The sequence below is a fragment of the Populus trichocarpa genome, chromosome 13, assembly GCF_000002775.5.
Source record: "Populus trichocarpa isolate Nisqually-1 chromosome 13, P.trichocarpa_v4.1, whole genome shotgun sequence".
Lineage (NCBI taxonomy): Eukaryota > Viridiplantae > Streptophyta > Magnoliopsida > Malpighiales > Salicaceae > Populus > Populus trichocarpa.
Genome location: NC_037297.2, coordinates 4,002,908 through 4,023,238, shown reverse-complemented (window position 1 = coordinate 4,023,238; position 20,331 = coordinate 4,002,908). Strand labels below are relative to the sequence as shown.

The following is a 20,331-nucleotide window of genomic DNA, read 5'->3' as shown; positions in this document are numbered from 1 at the left end:
TACTGTCAAGCAAATCGAGGAAACTGTGTTTTTGAGAGCAGCACCATAGCCAATAGCTCTAGTAAAATACTTAAACTCTTACAAAACAACGATTACACTCCAAATCGCCAGTCAAGTTTCTCCTAAAACATAGATAAACATCGGTTCAAAGGCAGCACCGGGATGGTTCAAATAAGTTGGTCTGGTGAAAGAAGATGGAGAAAAGGAAACCATAAATTGGCAACAGGATGCGGTCGCCTCTTGGTGAATTTTCATTGACTTAGAAACAATGTTGCAAACTACAAAATTACAAGGAAGCCATAGGCTATAATAATACCCTAGGAACCAAAGAATATTGAAAAATATGCAAGTATTGAATTGAATCGACACACATGAATCAAACCATAGAAGAATGCATAAAGGGAACACTGCACAAATTACTCTCATTCTTCACCAAGCCAGCAACTCCAAATTCAATAAATCCTGTTCTCCAAATTTGATGATTGGAGCACCATAGCAGTTAAATGCATGCAGCAAAACGTTTGATGAAGCAACTTTCAGCTGACACTGAATTTCTGTCTCATACAGCGATCGGAGATTCCTGCAATTCACAAAACAAGGAAAATTATCGCTTCAAAAACAGAAAACCAAGCCAAGGCGTAATTAATCAACTTTTTTACATGGCATTAGCGCCAACATTTCTTGCACTAGTAAACAAGAGGTGAATCCATACAAAGATCCCTTGAAATATGACATTTGGATGGAGAAACATTATTCTTTTGGAGTTTGAATTAACATCCTCTACTATGGGAAACTATTAATAGAACCCTTTGTTACCTTCTATCCATTTTCTTTGATAAAGCTGATTTTTTTTTCTTTTTTTGCAATAGCTTCTACTTTTCAAAATGGTTTTTTTTTTTTTAATGGTTTTAATGTGCTGATGTTAAAAAGTAAAAAATTATATATAAAAAACATCATTTTAATACATTTTCAATTGGAAGGAACTTTTCAAAAGTACCATATACCACAATATCAAACACACAAAATCTCATGTGCTATTCACGTGTTACACAATTAACACCTAAAACTTCTAACCCAGCAGCCCACCTTCTCTCCATTTTTCCTAATTATAAGACAATTTTGCCATAAAAGATTAAAAGGAACCGATTCAAAGACAAAACAATGGAAGCACAGAGAAAAGAGACAGGGTGCCTGGCAATGTAATCTATAGAGCTTAGATAATTTATTTATTTTTGATTCTGCAGACTCTTTTGGCTTTCAATCAAAATCCCTCCATTTGTTGTTGCCTATTCAATCCATTTTCTTGGGATTTTAACAGAAAATCCAAGCAGTCCCTTATTATTTTCAAACCCCAACCTCACTATCTCTTTAGTGTCTTCCTCGTATTCTTTTTGTTATTTCTTTGTTCTACTTCTTTTTTCTACCAGGGATGCTTTTGGGTGTCACTCTCCCTTGCTTTTATATTGATGTTTCTTAATTTTGGGTTTTAGCCTATCAGTTACTCTTCTATCTCTCAATACTTCAATTTGACGATTAATTTATCCTCAACAGTGCCAAGACCACTACTAATAATAAAGCCAAAGGATAATTCTGTCACCCTAAGCACATAAATGGCTTCATGGCCTTTTGAAATCAGGATGAACCCATCATAAGTTCTAATTTACAGTGATACTGAACTATAAAGAAAATACATCTTATGATCGTTATATATGAATAAATATATAAAGAAATGATTTTCAGTGTCCATCTGATAATATTAGCTCCAAGAGTAGAACCTACCTTAGCAGTCAAATTCGAAACAGCCGAATTGAACTTTGCTCTTGTTTTTGTACCAGCAACCTGCCCAGCCTTCGCCACCTTACTAAAGGCACCATTTAGCCATGCTGTCCCAGCACTCACATACCTGTACCAAGTCAAAACAGAACTCGAATGTTACTTTTTTTTGGTGTTGATTCACTTTTCCAAGTGCATAATTAAAACCAAAATCAAATGCCAAAGTATAATATTGTTGTGAAAATTAATGCACATCAAATAGAGAAGCCAAAACTTGTATAGATGATGATGATAGGCTGAGGTTCATGATATAAGGAGGATATCAAAGATGACATTATATTCAATGTCAGTCCATTGTCTCTTCTAAACAGAGGTTGGTGAAGAAAAACAAGAGGAGTTGACACTGGATCAATTTTCAGGGTCATCTGATCCAAATTGCAAGAAAATTCTGTGTATTTTCTTAAAAAGGTTAGGTTCTACCCAGAGATGAATCTCATTAAGGATCCATTAGAATTAAAAAAGAGTAATTGATTGGATCTAAATGTGTGCGCAATAAATATGCAAAATACATCCTAAAATAAAATTCCTAGAGATATAGATGATGTGTTCTGTTGAAATAGGAAAACAAAAGCAAATTCATTTAGGCCAAAAGGAGCTCACTCGCTCAGTCATGAAAAAAATATCTATAGTAGTTGCCATACATCATCGGAAAGATTAGGGAATCATGCATTGTGTGAAAAAAGAAAATCATGATGCATTTTATAAGTCATGCCACCAGAGATGAAATTACTATTCCTAAACTATCCTCCACATCTTCCACAATATTCAGCTTTAGATACAGCAAAAACAGAATTGTCGAAGTACATTTCTTCTAATATCCATTATTTGAAACAACCAGAAACAAGGGGCAGGGATTCATCCCACAAGGGTGGAAAAAAACAGAAATAATTACATCAACCAATCCCATTCATACAAAATGCTAGTATCAAAACGAGGAACTAGAGAATATAAACTCAAGGACGAGATTCTACCTGCTTGATTTTACAGCTGATCCTGTGTCATTTATCTTCCTTTCAGCTGCAAATATCGCTGCCATTGTTTTATCCGATACATGAAGCCTTTGGTCAACAGACTTCACTTTCTCGTTAACTACCGAAATTCCAACAGTCAATTTCTCTGTTAGCCCAACTCTTCGATCAAATGAAATTACCTTCTCAGATGCATTGGCACTCAAACGATGTTTCTCATCAAATGCCTTGGCCTTATTCATTGCATCTTGGCCAATAGCTGAACCTTTTGCTAGCATACTTGTGACAACTTCTTGTGCTCTACTGACATAGACTCTTCCGCTGCCTGAAGGGCTAGTTTTCCCCTGCTAAGAGAGACAGGACGGACTTAAAACAACAAAGTTGAAAGCTAAGATTTGAAGCCCTAAACCACTATACAAGAACTAAGGGTACCTTAAATACTCAAAGTCACTATGTTTTAAAATTAATAAACAGACCCATGTTGGGACAAATATGCAGGTCACAAACCACCTATCACCCTAAAGCACAAGTAAAATGGCTCCTGGTGAATGAAGACAAATAAGGTAAGAATATTGAGGATAAAGATTCATCTCGCTCAACCATAAAAGATAAGAAAGTAGCAACTAGGTGTTTTCAGTATTTAATCAATTTCATTAGCAAATATAAGACAATAATCACAAATATAATTTCTCTATAGCAGCAAAGTTTTTCTAGTTATGAAAAGTCTCTCACATCCACCATAAAATAGATGGACACATCTAAGAATACTCCAAGTAAGATTAGCACTGGTGATTTTGACTACCTCAACATTTGATGGGAAGTCTTCAGAAGGAACTACATGTATTGCGATGTCCATATTCCTTACTTCCTGCATAAATTGCACTCGAGAACATAAATATTTTGCAAAATCATTTGAAAGAGATTTGAATAACTTGATAGTGGAAAAACCTGTAGCTCACGATTTGGTACATAATTTTCCACAGGAGTTATAGCCACTATCTGGTCAACTATAGTTGCTCCCTGCATCACAAACACACAAATTATACTCTACAGATTAATTATGCATAATGATTACTCAAATGATCATATCAAATAGAGAGGGTTAGCCAATTGCAAGCTTAAGACCCAAAAATATTCCTTTCCAAAATACATTATGCTACATGTACAAATTTTATGGAACTTGGCATTTCAAAAGGGGTCATTTACATTCCATCAAATGAATCGCAGGCCAATTTAGTAAGAGAACAACAATTTATTGTAGCAACAGTCAACTTCTACTCCACAATACAATCAGCATGAACAGATAGCCTGTCTCGTCCTCTTTTTCCTGTGCTACTTAGCTTCCACCCTTTCCTTTCCAGAGATATATTCTTCTTTTATTACAAGGGAGAAGATGAAATAAGACTGACTAGCACTTTCTACTTTTCAAAACAAAAGTCTTTCTCAAGGAAAAATCAAAATGAACATCAACAGAAGTTCAGATCAGGTTATCTAGATATTTCTAATAATTAATACATCATTAAAAAAAATGCACATTCCACCTCCGATGGATACGTTTACAGGGAGGAGTTAAAGAAAGGCATTCAATTGCTTAAAGTTTAGAGGGAAAGAAAAAATAAAAAAACAATTCTTCAAATTACAGAAATTAAAGTGCATCTCATAACTCATCTGATTATCAACTGGAAAATACAAGGTAAAATTTAAAAATAACAACAACAACAAAACAAGAAAACAAGTGAACCCACCGATAACAACAAGGCAATTTCAAGTGCTTTAGGATCTTTGAAGGTAACAAATGCAGTCTTTGATTGCCCATGGTCACTGCATCCAAAAACCACATGTTCAATTAAGCAAATATAACAGGCAAATAACTCAGCTTCATTTGTTTTCGTATCTTAACTAGTAAACCCAGAAATAAATTCAGCATAATAATGTCACTTTCCTTCATTTTTTCTTGACAGAAAGTCTCAAAAACTAGAAAAATAAAAAAACCACCCAAGAAACACTAATACTACACTGAAATAACAAAAAAATCCAAAAACCCAAGATCCAGTTTTCCACAACTTTCCAGTTTCGTTCATTTTCTCAGCAAGCAAACACAAAAAAAAAAAAAAAAGTACCGTTGGATGTGAATGTTTTCGATTTCGCCAGAGAAGGAGAAGAACTCGTGAACTTCTCTCTCACTAGCAAGATCTGATACATTCTTCACTTCTACTGTTCTTGTCTACATACAAAAAGCAATTTCATCAAGATAAATAAAATAGAAAGATAAACACTGAAATAGGATTCTGTTATTTTTTCTTACTGATTCAAGAAACTTTAACTTAAAACTAACCAACCTGCATTGCTGTAGCAAGCTTGTTTCTCTTCAGGTTTTAGCAGCTCGAGAGAGAGACAAGGAGAGAGGGAGTTTTAACTATAAAGAAGCCAGACACCTGACAGGAAAGAACAGCAAGTGCAGAGAGAGAGAGAGAGAGAGAGAGAGAGTTGTAGCAGTTTCATTATTTATTTGCCCTTAATGTGCTTCTTATATTTACATATCCATTACATTGCCCATTTTGCCCTTTTATATTTATTTTTTTATCTGCAATTTTATGATTTTTTTTTTTTTTTTGAGTTACAGTTTAATGGATGCTGTGAGTACCTTTCAGCGGTAGGTGGGTGTGTTATGATAAATGCGTGTTGGTAGAACATGGCTTGTGTGACATAGTAATGAAAGTTTATTATGGGAATATTTATGGTAACTTTAAAATCATTATTTTTATTTATTAATCTTTTTTACATTCTCTTTTTTATCCCATATGTTGCATTTCACTTTTGAAATCTCAACATGATATAAAGAATATGGTTTTTCATTATTAATTGTTTTTTATTTTAGAATAAAAAATTACAAGAAAGAATTAAAATCTAGGCTATTTTGTTTATTCGATCTTAAAAGATATTTTTAGATCGTTTTATATATTAATTAAGATTTTTTTTATATTTTATATTAGTATGATATATTAAGATAAATAATAAATCATTGTCATAATCTAGATTGAAGGAAGTTATTGTCTCAAATATAATCTCTTTTATTATAAATACAAAATAATAATAGCACTTTTTACTTCTTTTTTTATTTTTTTTTATCATGATATCAAAATTAGACCTACTCATGCTTATTTTTCTTATCCCTTTCGTTTGGAAATTTGACCGTAGTAGATGGCGACATGGGTGGTTCTTTTAGCTCCATAGCCAATGGATATGGCATAACTGTGTACAAGTCAAAATAATTGTCTAAACTAATGTTTGGAAGAGTGATAATACGATTTAAAATTAAAATATTTTAAAATATATATTAAAATAATATTTTTTAATTTTTTAAAATAATATTAGCATATTAAAATATAAAAAAATTAATTTTAAATTTTTGAAAAATACGGTTTTAATCGCGTTTCCAAATTTTGCCTTACTCATTTTCAAGTTAAGGTAATTTGATCTCTACATCTCTAAATTGCATCATTATTCTAATTCTTAATAAATATTATATTGTTTTTTGAGCATTTTACTTCTTGCTGAAACTAGATTTTGTACTTCTCTTTCTAAAAATATTAATAAATTATGTATATTTTAGTAATGTTTGGTAACTAGGAGAAAATCGTGTTTCTAAAAAAATTGAATCTTTTTTGTTTAATTTTTTTTATATTTTAAAATTATTTTAAAGTGCTGATATTAAAAATTATTTTTTAAAAAATAAAAAATATATTATTTTAATGGATTTCCGAATGAAAAACATTTTGAAAAGTAATTACTATCACACTCTCAAACACTTTCTTAATGTGTATTCGATAATGCGATACAGAGTGTTTTTTAAAAATATTTTTCAGATTTTTTTTATACATCTATTTATCAAAATCATAAAAAAAAAACTATATAAAAAGTATTAATTTCATTTTTTTAAGTAAAAAATAATTTTAAAAACATGTTTAATAAAAAAAATATTTATGTAGTTAAATTTAAATTTATATTGCCACTTAAAAAAAGTGAAAAACATATTCTAGGACGTATTGTCTACTCAATTAACTCTTGACAAGAATTTTTAATGTTTTCTTGAAACTTAAAAGGGTTAGATATTAGAAGGTGTGATTAACATTAAAGAGTATTTCAAATTTACAAATCATTTTACCTATTTTTTTTTTTTTTAAAGGAAAACTTTCCTCGACAAGCTACGATTTTCACCGTTGTAATATAAATAAAAAAAATTAGAAATCAATGAACTTACTGGATCGCATCTAGAAGGTGGAGGGAGGGTACAATTGTAAAACAAGAAAAAGTGAAAGCAAGAGGATGAAGTCATCTTAGATTCCTGAGGTGGTGATTGGTCAATACGTAATGAGACATAACACATCAGCATTGGACTTTGAGTGATGGATGGGATATTAGTTGGCCTTTCCTTTGGAAAAATTGAGCCAGCCTGTCCTTTCTTGCTCTTTCCTTCATTTATTAAAATAATTAAAAAAGAAAAAAAACAAACATACGTATTATTCCATTTCTCCACACTTCACGTAATGAGCATTCCAAACATGCTATTTCGAAAAGCAAAATTAATAAAATATTTTTTTGAATATTATTAATATGATTTTTATATGTGCACCTCAATAGAAAAAACGCTTTTAAAGGTCAATTCTATTTTAATATATTTGTTATTAATAAAACTATTTATTAATTGTAATTAATTAATACAACTCCAACTAAAACTTTTTTTTTCATAAAAATATGTTTGACTTTTCTTTTTTAGTCCTTTTCTTTTAGTTTTTCATTTGACTCTTCCTTGAAGATGCCTTAAAACTTGTTTTCTGGGGTGCTTTTTTTTTTTTTTTTTCTCTATCGAAGATCACCTTCAAAGAAATTCATGAAATTATCGCGCATCTAGGACTAGTGTTATATCAATTTGTCTAGGTAATAACTAGTTTGCAGGTTGGATTAAAAAAACTTTTCAACATAAAAAAAATAACCAAGCTATTGAAATTTTTTTTCCATTGTTATTAAATCTAGTCTAGCATGTTAAATTGAAAACTCTCTACTTGTGTCCTTATTAAGTTCAAGTTTCCAGTCCAATCATGTGAGAATTGATAAAACAAAAAAATAACATAAAAATACAAGAAATATGAGTTTAAAAATAACTTAGGCCATGTTTGTTTCCCGGAATTTACTTTCTGGGAAACCACTTTCCAAATTTTCCTGTGTTTGTTTGCCATTAGGAAAGTTGGTCAACGGAAAACACTTTCCGGTCAACGGAAAACACTTTCCAGTCAAAGAAAAATTTGGTTTGGTTTTCAAGAAAATATTTTCCCTTTTGGCTGTATTTGTTTTCCGGAAAGTGGTTTCCGGGAAACCACTTTCCAAACTTTCCTGTGTTTGTTTTCCATTAGAAAAGTTGGTCAGCGGAAAACACTTTCCAGTCAAAGGAAAATTTAGCTTGGTTTTCAGGAAAGTGTTTTCCTGAAAAATTTGGGCGGAAAACACTTTCCGGAAGTTGTGAAAAATTTAGAAATATCATTATTTGCTAATTATATCAAATTTGATCCTCAAACTTTTGATTGCTATATATAATTTGTTTTGAATATTTATTTTTCAATTCCATCTCTTAAAATTTAATTTTTATATTAATTTTGGTCCTTATTTTTATAATTGCTATTTGTTTTTTCTTATCATTTTTTTATTGAAATTTTTTATCTATCAAATTTGGTCCTTATTTTTTTTATTGTTACTTATTTTATTTAAAATAATTTATGAAACGTTAATTATTATTATTTTAATTTATTCACCTTTCATTTTTTTAAAATTTTTAGATTTGATCTCTATTATTTTGATTATTATTTATTTTATTTGAGATAATTTATGAAATTATATTTTTTTCAATTTCATTCTCATTCAACTTTTTAATTTGTAAGATTTGTTCCTCGTTATTTTAATAAACTTGAGAAAAATAAAACATTAATAAGTTATTTTCCAGCTCATTTTAATTACATGACATAACCAAACACTGAAAAGTGTTTTCCAACTTATTTTCCATTACACTACCAAACATCGGAAAATACTTTCCCGGAATTCACTTTCCCCGGAATTCACTTTCCAAAAGGAAACTACTTTCCAGCAAACAAACAGGGCCAGTGTTTGGTTATGTCATGTAATTAAACTACTTTTTTAGATTGCTGATGAAAAAGGGTTTGGCTTAAGAAAATGAAGCTAACATTTTTTTTTTAAAACATTGAGATGATGATGTATTGAACCGATTCCAGTTACCTTGTGTTAACTCGCTAAACTTGTGACTGGGTTGTAGATTTCAATGGTTTTAATAAAAAATATTTCTATTTTAATTATATAATAAAAAAATAAAGACTAATCAAGGATGAAACTAAAAACAAATCATAAAAAAATAGGTTAGGCCAAGCACGCATGCCTTAGTGGTTCAACATATCAAAACCTTAAAAAAAAACCCAAGCACATGGGCTTGAGCTAGGCAATTTAGATGATCAATAAAAAATTATTTGATTTTTTTTTAAAATGAAGATGATATATTAAAAAAAAAAAACCATTTAGATGATGACATATTATATCGATTCTGGTCAACTTAGGTTAGACCTGAGTTATGGACTCCATTGAGTCAATAACATTTTTTTATTTTAGTTATATGATAAAAAAAAAAATAAAGATCAACTCAAAATCAACCCAATATTAAAGGATAATATTAAAAAAAAATTAAAAAATAATTAAAAACCCAATGTTAAAAGTTGTTTTTTTTTTAAATGGTATGGTCAAGCGCGCAACCCTAAATGTCCTAGTGTGTATTTCTTTTATTTTATAAGAGGGTACATAATATGTCGTCCATCCATTATTATATATATAAAAAATAGGCAACATATCTCTATTTTTAAACATGTATACAAGGGAAACCACCACTATCAAACTCAATCTCTATTTTCAAACATGTTTATAGGGAAACTACCACCATCAAACTCAATTAGCATTTTCTCATTGAATAGAACATGTTGATACCAAGTTTGACCATATTTTTTCTTAGTATCACAACAATCAACTATTTTTTTGTTGTTTTTCAGCAATTTTCTCCGCCCCTGTCTAACTTGGAAACTGAAAAATTAATTTTGGATCAAAATAAAAATTATCGTAAATTTGAGGTGAGCCATATATTTTATTCGTGTTTTAATTTAAAGCTTAGTTTAATATAATTAGACCATAAAAGGATGTAATTGCAAGAAAAAATGTTTGAGAATAAAAAAACTTGCCAAAAGGTTCATTGTTCATATAAACAGTGACCAATCTTTTAACTTTTTTAGTTTTTCTTAACTAATTTATCACCCGCGCTTTCCCTGTGAGTTGGACCAAATATTTATAATCGTTAAAAAATAATATCTAAACCATTAGAAATTTTTCAGCATTGTTATCAAACTCAGTACAACAATTCAAACTTGAAAATTCCCAACCGACTCTTTTATTAATATTGAGTCAACCAGCAAAATCTATGACCTAGGTTATGGACTATATTGGATCGAATTAATTTTATAAAAAATAAAAAAAAAATTTGCTTACCTTAAAATTGACAGTAAATAATAAAATTCAATAAAAAAAACCTACAATAAGTCATGGAATTGCAAAAAAAAAAAAAAAAAGATAAAAAAACAAAACTCGATTCAATATCTCAAACTTGAAAAATGAGACCCAACTCTTTTATTAATATTTAGTCAATCTATCAAACATGCGACTCAGGTAATTTAAGATGACCAAATATTTAGTCGAATTAGGTTGTTTTTTTTTCTTAAATATTTTCTTTTCTCAACTTTGACATTCGACATTGATTTGTATGATAGTTGGGCTTCATAGTTTTATTGAATTCATTTTTGCTAATGATTTTTTTACCTTTTATTGGCATGAATAATTAAATAAAAAATTTATTTTAAGAAATAAAATTATTAAACATAACCGAGTACAAGGCTCATATTGCAAGATCAAATATCTTAATTTTAGTTGTTTCTTGATTAAATACCAACGTATTTAATTAGATATATGTATACGCATTTCGATTTATGAATGAGAAATTTTTTGTATCTAACGTGTTGTAAAAGTCTATATATATATATATATATTTTTATTAAAATAATACCGATTATCGGGGAAGCACAAGTGAAATGGCCAATGGGATGCTAAAATGAGAGGAGCTTGGTCTTTATATAACATCATTCATTAAAATAGAATAGAATACATGGAATTTTAATAGTTCTATATAGAAGGAATCACAATTTTATTTAGGCAATGGGGGTGTTTTCTTTCTTTTTTAACAATAATGATAATTTTATTAATATCTAGACACAATGAAGACCCAGTTAAAAAAAAAAAATACAATAAGAAGTAAGAAGATCAAGACCAAAGGTAAGGATTTTCAAGAGAAACCTAACTTAATCCTAATCAGCAGGCAAGTAAAGAGATGAAAGCCTCTCATGGGCGTTGATTAGAGCAAGCTCAGGAGTTCAGAGATGAAATCCTATCTGGACAACTTGCGTGAAGAAGATCAATTCCTGTCCGAAAATCAGCTGACACCAATGTTTGTTGTCTGGATAAAGAATTCGAGTAAACAAGTGAGACATTGAGTTTTCTTCAATCTTCTTCTTTTAGATCTTAGAATATCTCTCAAGCAAAGTGGATGCTTTTTATAATTAAAGTAAGCCTAATCAGTACACAGAGGTTGCATGTAATGATTGCCAACAAGCAACTACATGCAAAAGGATGGCTTAATTTCTCATATGGATGGACTTCCTCCCAAATGTTTTCCCTTTTCTATTGGCCATAATGAGACAACATTGCTTTTTCAGTAAGGGTACAAATATTTAATCCTTGTCTGAATGCGGTCTAAATAAAAATTAGTTAAATTTTATTTTTTTTAAAATTAAATTTTTAATATTTTCGAATCGTTTTAATATGTCGATATTAAAATTATTTTTATATATTTTTAAGCGAAAAACACTTTAAAAAATAACTGCAACCACACTCTCGAATACCCTGTTAATTAGACATTATTTAGTCTTGGCAAGGGTCCGAATCAATCTTGGTCTATCTATAGTCGAGTAGGTTTTTTTATTTAAGGCATAACCAAGTAAAATTTAATTGGTCAACTTAAACCTAACTTAACTCGTAAATGAATTTCAGATCAGTACGAGCAGCAACAAGATACATTTTGGGCCATCTAGTCATCGGATTGGAAAATGAATTCCTATAATTTAACAAGCTCACCCCCTCCAAAAAAAAAAAAAAAAGAAAGAAAGAAAAAAGAGAGACAAAAAGGCTTTCCCATAATAAAAAATTCTGCCATCCAACATTTTTCCCTTTTTTTTCTTTTGCAAAATTGATGGTCTTCCATCCAACTTTGGAAAAAATACACACTTACTAGCCCTTTTTTTAGTACTTGCATAAACTATGGATGTATAAATAAGTTGGTCATATATTTAGAAACATAAAAAAAAAAAAAATTCATTTTCATACTAACATCCATCCAAAAAGACTTTCAAACCAAAGGGCCAAAATTTAAGATGCCGCTGATATAGATTTGTCACTTCTCTAAAAGTTCAATGACATAAATAATTATTATCCAATGCTTCAAAACTAAACTAAACTTCATAATTTTCCATAAAATTTAATTTTTCATCATTTAAAAGTTTTTTTTTTATAAAAATCATATCTATCTATCTATCCAGGGGTCAACCTACAATATAAGTTGTAGTTACCGTGACACCCCCAAACTTCAAAAAATAAAATAAAATAAAATAAAATTGAGATACATATATTATTTGTTTAATTTTCAAACTTTTACTGTCCAAAAAATCTATTTAGAAGTGTGGTTGTGGTTATTTTTCAAAGTATTTTTCATTCCGAAATGCATCAAAATGATGTTTTTTTATTTTTAAAAAATCATTTTTAAGATCAGGGTATCAAAACGATCCAAAACATACAAAAAATTAATTTTTAACTAAAAAAATTAAATTTTTTAGAAATGCGGGTTGGCCCGCGTTTACAAACGCTAACTTAATTAGCTCATCAAAAACACAAACTCTTTTAACTTAAAAAAATTTAAAAGCCAATAGGTAGCCTAACCTACTATAAAACATTCTTAAATAAATAAACAAACATAATTAGCTCAATCCTCTAATATAAAATATAAAAAACAAAAAAGAGAGAAGATATTCTTTGATTATCTTACCAAATCATATTTCTCAATACTCTATTTTTCTCTCGTGACAGTAACTTGAAGGGTTGTAAGGGGTTGTGCTTTATAATTCCTTAATTGCTTTGTTTTTTTTTTTTTCCTCTTATACTAAGTAAAATAGTCTTCATTTTCTTAACAAATACATAACTATACAAGAATTTAAGGTAATTCTATTTTTTGGTGTTTGGAATCTTATATTTACCATTTTTTTTTGCAATTGCGGTTTTGATAGATTTTTATGAATTATATAAAATTGAATTCTTCAGGGCTTTAATAACTGGAATGTTTAATGATACCACTTAGAAAATTATCATATATTCAATGCATTAGTTTCAGTTTGATTTTGATTAAGCTATAAGATTAATTCTTGAACTAATAATGATGATATTTTAGGTTTAATTTATCTTGAATTAAGTTTTAAAAATAAAGATACTATAACAAAGAACTATAAAATCTTTTTCTAAGAAACCATATGAGAAAAACAATGTATTTGTTATAGTTACTACTTCAAGTTCAAACATGACAACTCCTTTATCCTGAATTTGAGGAACTCAATGAATGTCCTTCAAAAAGTCGAATAATTTAGCATAAAAAAATGAATGTTACTTCTTTGAAACATGATCCATGAATATGTCCAATGATATGGGATATTTCTGTTAACCAAAGAATATAAATTCATTGTGTTTATCTCAAAACTGATCCATTCCAATCTATGCATTCAGAGTATCCTTTTCTAAAAGATGAGAATCACCATCATTGATTTCAAGCTTCTTGGTTTAAAGTATTTTCGAGTTAACTAGAGTAATTAAATGTAATGAATGCTATATTTTGTTTGTCTTTCTACCTTTTTGGTAAGCGGACATGAAAGTCAAGACCAAAAGATTGTGTCTAAAGGCTTTTTTAATTGGAGGAAGGTAAATGAGGGGATTTTTTGTGTTTTATTGGGAAGGAAATTAAATTCAATACATAGAATTGTAGTGAAATGTTGTGAATATTTAATGAATCAGTAACTATATATTCATAACTTGATAGATAAGCGAGTATCATAAAAAGTTGAAAATAATCTTCTACATCTCATAAATACAATCAATACTGTTTGATAGTTAGCTTTTTAAACATGTGCCTTTAGAGGCCACAAAAAAAGTCATGGTTCAAAAAATCAAGGTAATTTATTGAATTCTTGAAGCTTCTAGGAAGTCATAATGCTAAACTTGGTAGACTTGTTTTAGAAAATGCTCCCCGTTAAAATAATAAATTTATTTCTCGTATAATTTAAAAGGAGATTTTAAGTATCTTTACTAGCAATGTGCGAAGGATGATTCATGATAAGATTGAGGGTTCAAAGTCTTGTATTATTGTTGATGAAGCTAGAGATAAAGAAAAAGAAGGAACAAATGGCAATTACCTTACATTTCATTGACAAAAATGGTTTCATTGGGGAACATTTTTTCCATGCTGTGCATATAAAAGATATCATGACAGACTCTAAAACAAAAAAGTGTGCAATGTTCTATCTCGTCATGATATTTTTATAGGACACAATCGAGGTTGAGGTCAAGGATACGATGGTGCAAGAAATTTATGAAATGCAGCAGAACACATCCACTAATCCAAGTAATATGTATGATCATTCTAGTGTAGGAGGACAAAGTCAAAAAAAAGAAAAAAGAAATATATGAAATGCAGCAGAAAGAGCCCACATATACACAGTTCACTTTTTTTTATTCTGTTGGTACAAAGAGAGAAAGGTGTGGCGATGAGGAATGGACACAGGGAAGTTGCTAAAAAGAGACCAATTCACACTCATAGTCCACTAGGAAATCCATGACCACCGAGCTACAAAACAAAACACACATCCACTTGTGTCCAAACATGGCTACTCCCTTCCACCTCAGTCTCAACTCAAATGCACAGATCCTTCTTCTTTATTTTTTATTTTATGTCTCCCAGTCCCACTTTACTTCTTCGGTTTCTGTCTAAGCAAGTACACTCCCTCCTGCCTTTCAGTTTTGCCCGAATAACAATTAAAAGCACTTTTTTTTCCTTACATAAATGGACTGTTTGAGGTTTGCTTTTAATTAACTACTCGTGAAACCTTGTTATAATTTATAATTGCTCTTGTTAGACTATTTAACCTTCTGATTAAAATATTTTAAAAATAATACAGACTTTCGAAAAAAAATACAAATTACCTTAGAAAAAAAATCATTCACTATCTATCTAGTTTTCGATCACTACAAGTATGAGAAGGATAGAGAAGTCAATCCGTTCAGGTTGAAATAAAATTGTAACTGAAGAAGGGTTAGAGAGATTACTCTAATCTGTTCTTGGGTTCTTATCCTTTTTACTAAATTTCCATTCCTATCTCTTTTCTTGCATCTATCTTTCCCCTGATCTCTCGTGATAAATAGAGTGTAAATAATGATTATTTTATCTTTTTTTTTTGTTATGAAAAAGAAAGTAAAATCACTAAAATGTTTACAATATCTACTTAACTCAGTTATAAAAAAGAGAATAAATTTGATTGAAGAAACGTTACCAATGGAAGAAAAAAACCCCAATGTTTACGGCATCGTCAAAAGCATGGTAGAAAATGACAAATTCAAACAACAGTCACCATAAAAAGATAGATCCCTTCCTTGTCCTCCAAGCCTTGGTTGCATTTAAACAAGTCAAGCGGGGGTCTTTGTGTTTACCTTGGAAACCAGAATTCTGACGCTTCCGCTATGGGTACCAAAATCTTGACCTCTTCTAGCCATGGCTTTGAGAATGAATGCAAAGAGATTCATGATTCTTGGGGAAGGTTAAACCACTTGGTTCGATCATTGGCTGGCAGGTCCAAGCTTGAAAGGCAACAGATTAGAGAGACTTACAAGGCCATGTATGGAGAAGATATGGCCATTCTTCTCCAAAAGATGCAATTCCAAAACGGATCAAAAGTATGTGCAGCTTTATATAGGTGGATGATGGACACACATGAACGTGATGCTATTGTTGCAAGGGAAGCTTTTGGACAAGGTGATGTTAACTACAAGGCTCTTGTTGAGATTTTTGTCGGGCGAAAATCAAGTCATATGGTTCTCATCAAACAGGCTTATTATGCAAGATTCAGAAGGCATTTGGACCAAGAAATTATCAATCTTGAGCCACCCCATCCTTACCAAAAGGTAATCTTGTTCAATCTTAAAGATTGTATCAAATGATAAACAAGCCCCGGATTCAAGAATAGGAATAGCATTTTCTGTACGTGCTTGATATCTGTTATTTGAATATGTTGCTATGGTTTTGAAGATTCTTGTAGCGTTGGCTACATCACACAAGGCACACCAGGAAGATGTTAGCCAACATATTGCAAAATGTGATGCTAGGAGGCTATATGAAGCAGGGGAAGGGAGTTCACAGGGAGCCGTTGAAGAAGCTGTTGTGCTTGAGATTCTGAGTAAAAGGAGCATTCCACAGACGAAATTGACCCTGTCTAGCTATAAACACATTTATGGACATGAGTACACAAAGGTAAAGGGTGAAATTTTTCTTATACTTCATACCATCTCTTGCCGAGCAATTAATTTTCTGCGTTTAACAGTCATATTTTGAGTTCATGGGTTCTTTTATTTGGACTCTATTTTGCAGTCGCTCAAAAATGCAAAATACATGGAATTTGAAGATGCTCTTAAAGTAGTTATGAAATGCATGTGCAATCCACCTACTTATTACGCAAAGGTAAATTTATTATTCTCTCTAATGTTTTTAATTATAAACATTACATAAAATGGTGCAAGATCTTCCTCTACTTTCTCATTTTCTGGACAAGATTTCAATATTACTTGCCAATTGCCATTCTATAGTTCCCCTGCATAAAAACTCACGCTGTTTCAGGTACTGTATACGAGTATTAAAGGGACAACAGCAGACAATGGTGCCTTGGCTCGTGTGATGATAAGCAGAGCTGAGGTAGACTTGTATGAGATACGAAGCATTTTCAAGAGAAAGTATGGGATGGAACTGAAAGATGCAATATGTGAGAGAATCCCATCTGGGGATTACAGAGATTTTCTTGCTGCTATAGCCTCGACCACTACTATTATTACAAGCCACAATTCTGTTTCTCTCTAGTGGGTGGAGCTGTATGTAACAAGATTCTAAGTTTTAGCTTTTATTGATGTGCAATTACCACTAGGAACTTATTGTACATTTGATTACTTTATAACGTGAGGAACTAAGGATCCAAAACAGTGTCCTGTGTCTTCTTATTTTCTCTCTCTAGATAAGTAGTGTGGGCACATGTGACTTCTATATGGTATATTAATTTGCTTACTAAATATACCATCATTTTTAGAGAGGTAAAGGGCAACATTAAGCTTCCAAAGGTATTTCCATGGTGGCTCGACTGTTTCTTGCCTTTCTGCTGAGTGCGGTATGTGGTGTGGTTAAAACTATGTTTTGTTCCGATAATAATTTTAAAAGTGTTTGGCTAATCAATACTCACCATGATCTTAATGAAAACTTTTTTGAAATCTTAATTAGAAAAAAACTATAATTTGTAGTTTTTTTTTTTAATTTTTATTTTTAAATCATAACCATAAAAAATACCACAATATCAAATACATATTTAATTTTGTGGCTATGCAAAAGCATTATAATTTTTTCTATTATTCCTTTAAAACTTATTTTTATGCTAACTCATTTAGTTGGTTATATCTCCGATCACATACCAATACCATAATCTACACTAATAAAGGAGGGTTAACTCTGTAGAGGAAGGAGAGAGGCTCAGAGAAAGAAACTGCATCTCATGGACTGAAATTGGTCTCTTCACCTTTCAAGCAATGCTGCTTCTTTAATTCAATGGAAGAAGCCACATGGAAAAGTGATTATAATCTCCACTTACCTTGATTTGTCATCGCTTGATTTACTTTATACTTCTAATTTGTGTATACCACTAACTGTCCTGTCTAAAACCATGGTTGTTATCCTGATTTTGTTGCTCTCTCTTTATAAAAGTGAAGGACCTCCTGTTGGCCACAGACTTAGCTTACTAGATTTCAGTTAGCTTTTAGCTTAATATTTTTTATTTAACAGTAGATGTCTAGGCCAGTTTACGCGAATCTTGACTAATCCCCCGAGGTCATGAAATTAACAACCAGGTAAGTCTCTAGTGGCCTTGAGGTTTGTGACACTCGAACTAGTAATCTCTGGGGAGCAAATCCAGAACTTGACCAGTTAAGCTAAACCCCCTGATATTCCTTTTAACTCAACTTTAACATCTCAACGTGATACTGAATCCTGTTTTTATGAAAGTAGCTGAAGGCTTAAAGGAGATACAACCAAATGGAGTCCGTTGTTATGGACATGAGTTAATGAAATTCAGCAATAACATATTGATCATATAAGATTAGTTGAGATTGAGCTAAAATTTGTTCGCTTAAAATATTTCATAAAAGATTAAAGTGAAAGGAAGGAATCTATTGACAATGACTCGGAGTGCAATGGGCTGATGGTGAGTAATGTGTCACATGCCATTTTCTCAAGGCTGTTGTAATGCACTTTTCCCTCATGAAATAGATTTCTCAGGGTAATTATTACCCCAGAAGAATGATTCTAGGTGTTTGATCCATATCCTAAAGTTACGATATGCAACTTTTCTTCTTCTGCATAAATGTCTATGCAACGTATGCATTTCTATTGTAATTCTTGGCTGTGTCCATATCATACATAACAGAGAACTACATAATTTCATGATCATAATAGAGAACATAACATTATCTCCAGACGAGCTAAATATAAAAGAATTAAGAAGAAAAAAAGTGCGGGTAAGCTAGCCCGAGGAAGTAGTCGAGGTACACGTAAACTGGCCAGGACACCCACGGTTACCAAAAAAAAAAAAAGAAGAAAAAGAAGTCATCACTTGGTTTTATGGTAACTAGAAATTTTAACTGGTCCTGTTGAAATCAATTTTTTTTTTATTTTTCTTTGTCATAACCTATTTTCGGGTTATTCCTCCTAAAATTTACCATCTTTCCTTTTAAAGTAGAAAATAAAAAATGAAGTAATAATAGCAAGAAGAGTGATGATTTGACAAAAAACAGGCCGAGGAGGATTTCAAATGTATAGAAAAATCTAGCTGTAATTTTGGACTAAATCGAGACCCTAATCGTACCTCATTGTACCCAAAACTAGAGAGACAATGTGGATTTAAGGTCAAATTAAATAATTATTAGATAAAGCTATATAAAAATTAAGCTTAGGGACATAATTAGATTTTTAATAGGCTCATTTGGTTTAATCATGAGCCAAATTAAAAGTTTAATTATGTTTAAAAATTAATTTGGGTCAAATTAAAAGATTTAATAAGTGAAAAGACTTAATTATACTTTAAATAGATCAAATTAATTTTATTAAAGATTTAATTGGTGAAAAATTAAGTTTGGAAGCCCAATTTGAGCTTAATTGAGGAGATTGAAATTTTAGAGGACCAAACATTAAATTTTTACACAGTCGATTGGTTGAAATCAGGGATACAATTGCAAGAAAATCAAAGTTTAGGGTTAATTAGGGGTTAAATTGAAGAAATTCACAGCCAAAGATGTTTTTTGAAAAAGGCGCCGAACTCTGAGGACTCAATTGATTGAAATCAAATGTGAAATTGAAGAGAATTGAAAGTTTAATGGTCAATTGAGAGTCAATTTGCATAAATCCAAGACCAAAGACCAAAATAAAAAAAGGCGCTGAAATTCAAGGCTGATGTTGAAGTTCGACAAGGGTAAAATTACATAAAATTAAAAGTTCCATGCCAATTAGAGACGCAATTGAAAGAAATTAAAAGCCGAAGGACTAAATTGAACTTGGCCAAATCCCTAAATTTAAACCATAACGCCAAAATGGTGCCGTTTTGAAAAAAAAAACAAGACGATGCATCATCTGGTTACTATTTATCATCTCCTTTTTGCCCGAAAAGACTGCTCGGGTGGTTACTATTCAGGGGTATTTAATGCTACTTCTCCGTACTAAACTGGACAAATCATACACCACCATAATAGTCTAACATTGTACTACACCCCAGAGTAGGTCTCGTTGACCAACTGCCACTATGGTCGCCGCAGCACCACCCCAAAAAAGCCAACTTAAGCAACCTTAAGCTGCCAACTTTTTTCGTTAATGATTTCATCTTTGAGCTAAGAAATTAGGCTGCAAAGTTGGCAAAAATTAGCTCCCCAGTTTGTTTTTGCCATTGTCGCCTCTCTTCTCTTCCTTCACTGCTTCTTCAGCCACCACCAC

At 31.0% G+C, this 20,331-nt stretch overlaps 2 protein-coding genes across 3 annotated transcripts; one reads left to right on the top strand and one right to left on the bottom strand.

Annotated features, from left to right (window-relative positions):
• Positions 1-207: 207 nt before the first annotated feature.
• LOC7474654 (binding partner of ACD11 1) lies at positions 208-5,314 on the bottom strand. 2 transcript variants are annotated; one of them, XM_002319112.4, is made up of 8 exons: positions 5,141-5,314; positions 4,922-5,025; positions 4,547-4,622; positions 3,750-3,821; positions 3,604-3,669; positions 2,805-3,145; positions 1,780-1,903; positions 208-580 (listed from the first exon to the last, which is right to left on the bottom strand). In XM_002319112.4, the coding sequence occupies exons 1-8, from the start codon at positions 5,144-5,146 to the stop codon at positions 560-562; spliced, it is 810 nt and encodes a 269-aa protein (XP_002319148.1). In that variant the 5' UTR covers positions 5,147-5,314; the 3' UTR covers positions 208-559. The 2 variants fall into 2 exon arrangements, with proteins under 2 accessions (XP_002319148.1, XP_024438755.1); XM_024582987.2 differs by having other exon boundaries at positions 2,805-3,148; positions 5,141-5,308.
• Positions 5,315-15,629: 10,315 nt separating this feature from the next.
• On the top strand, positions 15,630-17,395 carry LOC7474653 (annexin D8). The gene is made up of 4 exons (XM_002319647.4): positions 15,630-16,223; positions 16,348-16,569; positions 16,687-16,776; positions 16,933-17,395. The coding sequence occupies exons 1-4, from the start codon at positions 15,783-15,785 to the stop codon at positions 17,167-17,169; spliced, it is 990 nt and encodes a 329-aa protein (XP_002319683.3). The 5' UTR covers positions 15,630-15,782; the 3' UTR covers positions 17,170-17,395.
• Positions 17,396-20,331: the final 2,936 nt, after the last annotated feature.

Coding starts and splice junctions, on each gene's coding strand:
- LOC7474654 (XM_024582987.2), bottom strand. Junction 3,149..3,603: donor ACTTCCCATCAAATGTTGAG/GTAGTCAAAATC, acceptor TGTCTCTCTTAG/CAGGGGAAAACTAGCCCTTC. Junction 1,904..2,804: donor TCAGCTGTAAAATCAAGCAG/GTAGAATCTCGT, acceptor GACTTGGTACAG/GTATGTGAGTGCTGGGACAG.
- LOC7474653 (XM_002319647.4), top strand. CDS start 15,783: ATGGGTACCAAAATCTTGACCTCTTCTAGCCATGGCTTTGAGAATGAA. Junction 16,570..16,686: donor ATGGACATGAGTACACAAAG/GTAAAGGGTGAA, acceptor TCTATTTTGCAG/TCGCTCAAAAATGCAAAATA. Junction 16,777..16,932: donor CACCTACTTATTACGCAAAG/GTAAATTTATTA, acceptor ACGCTGTTTCAG/GTACTGTATACGAGTATTAA.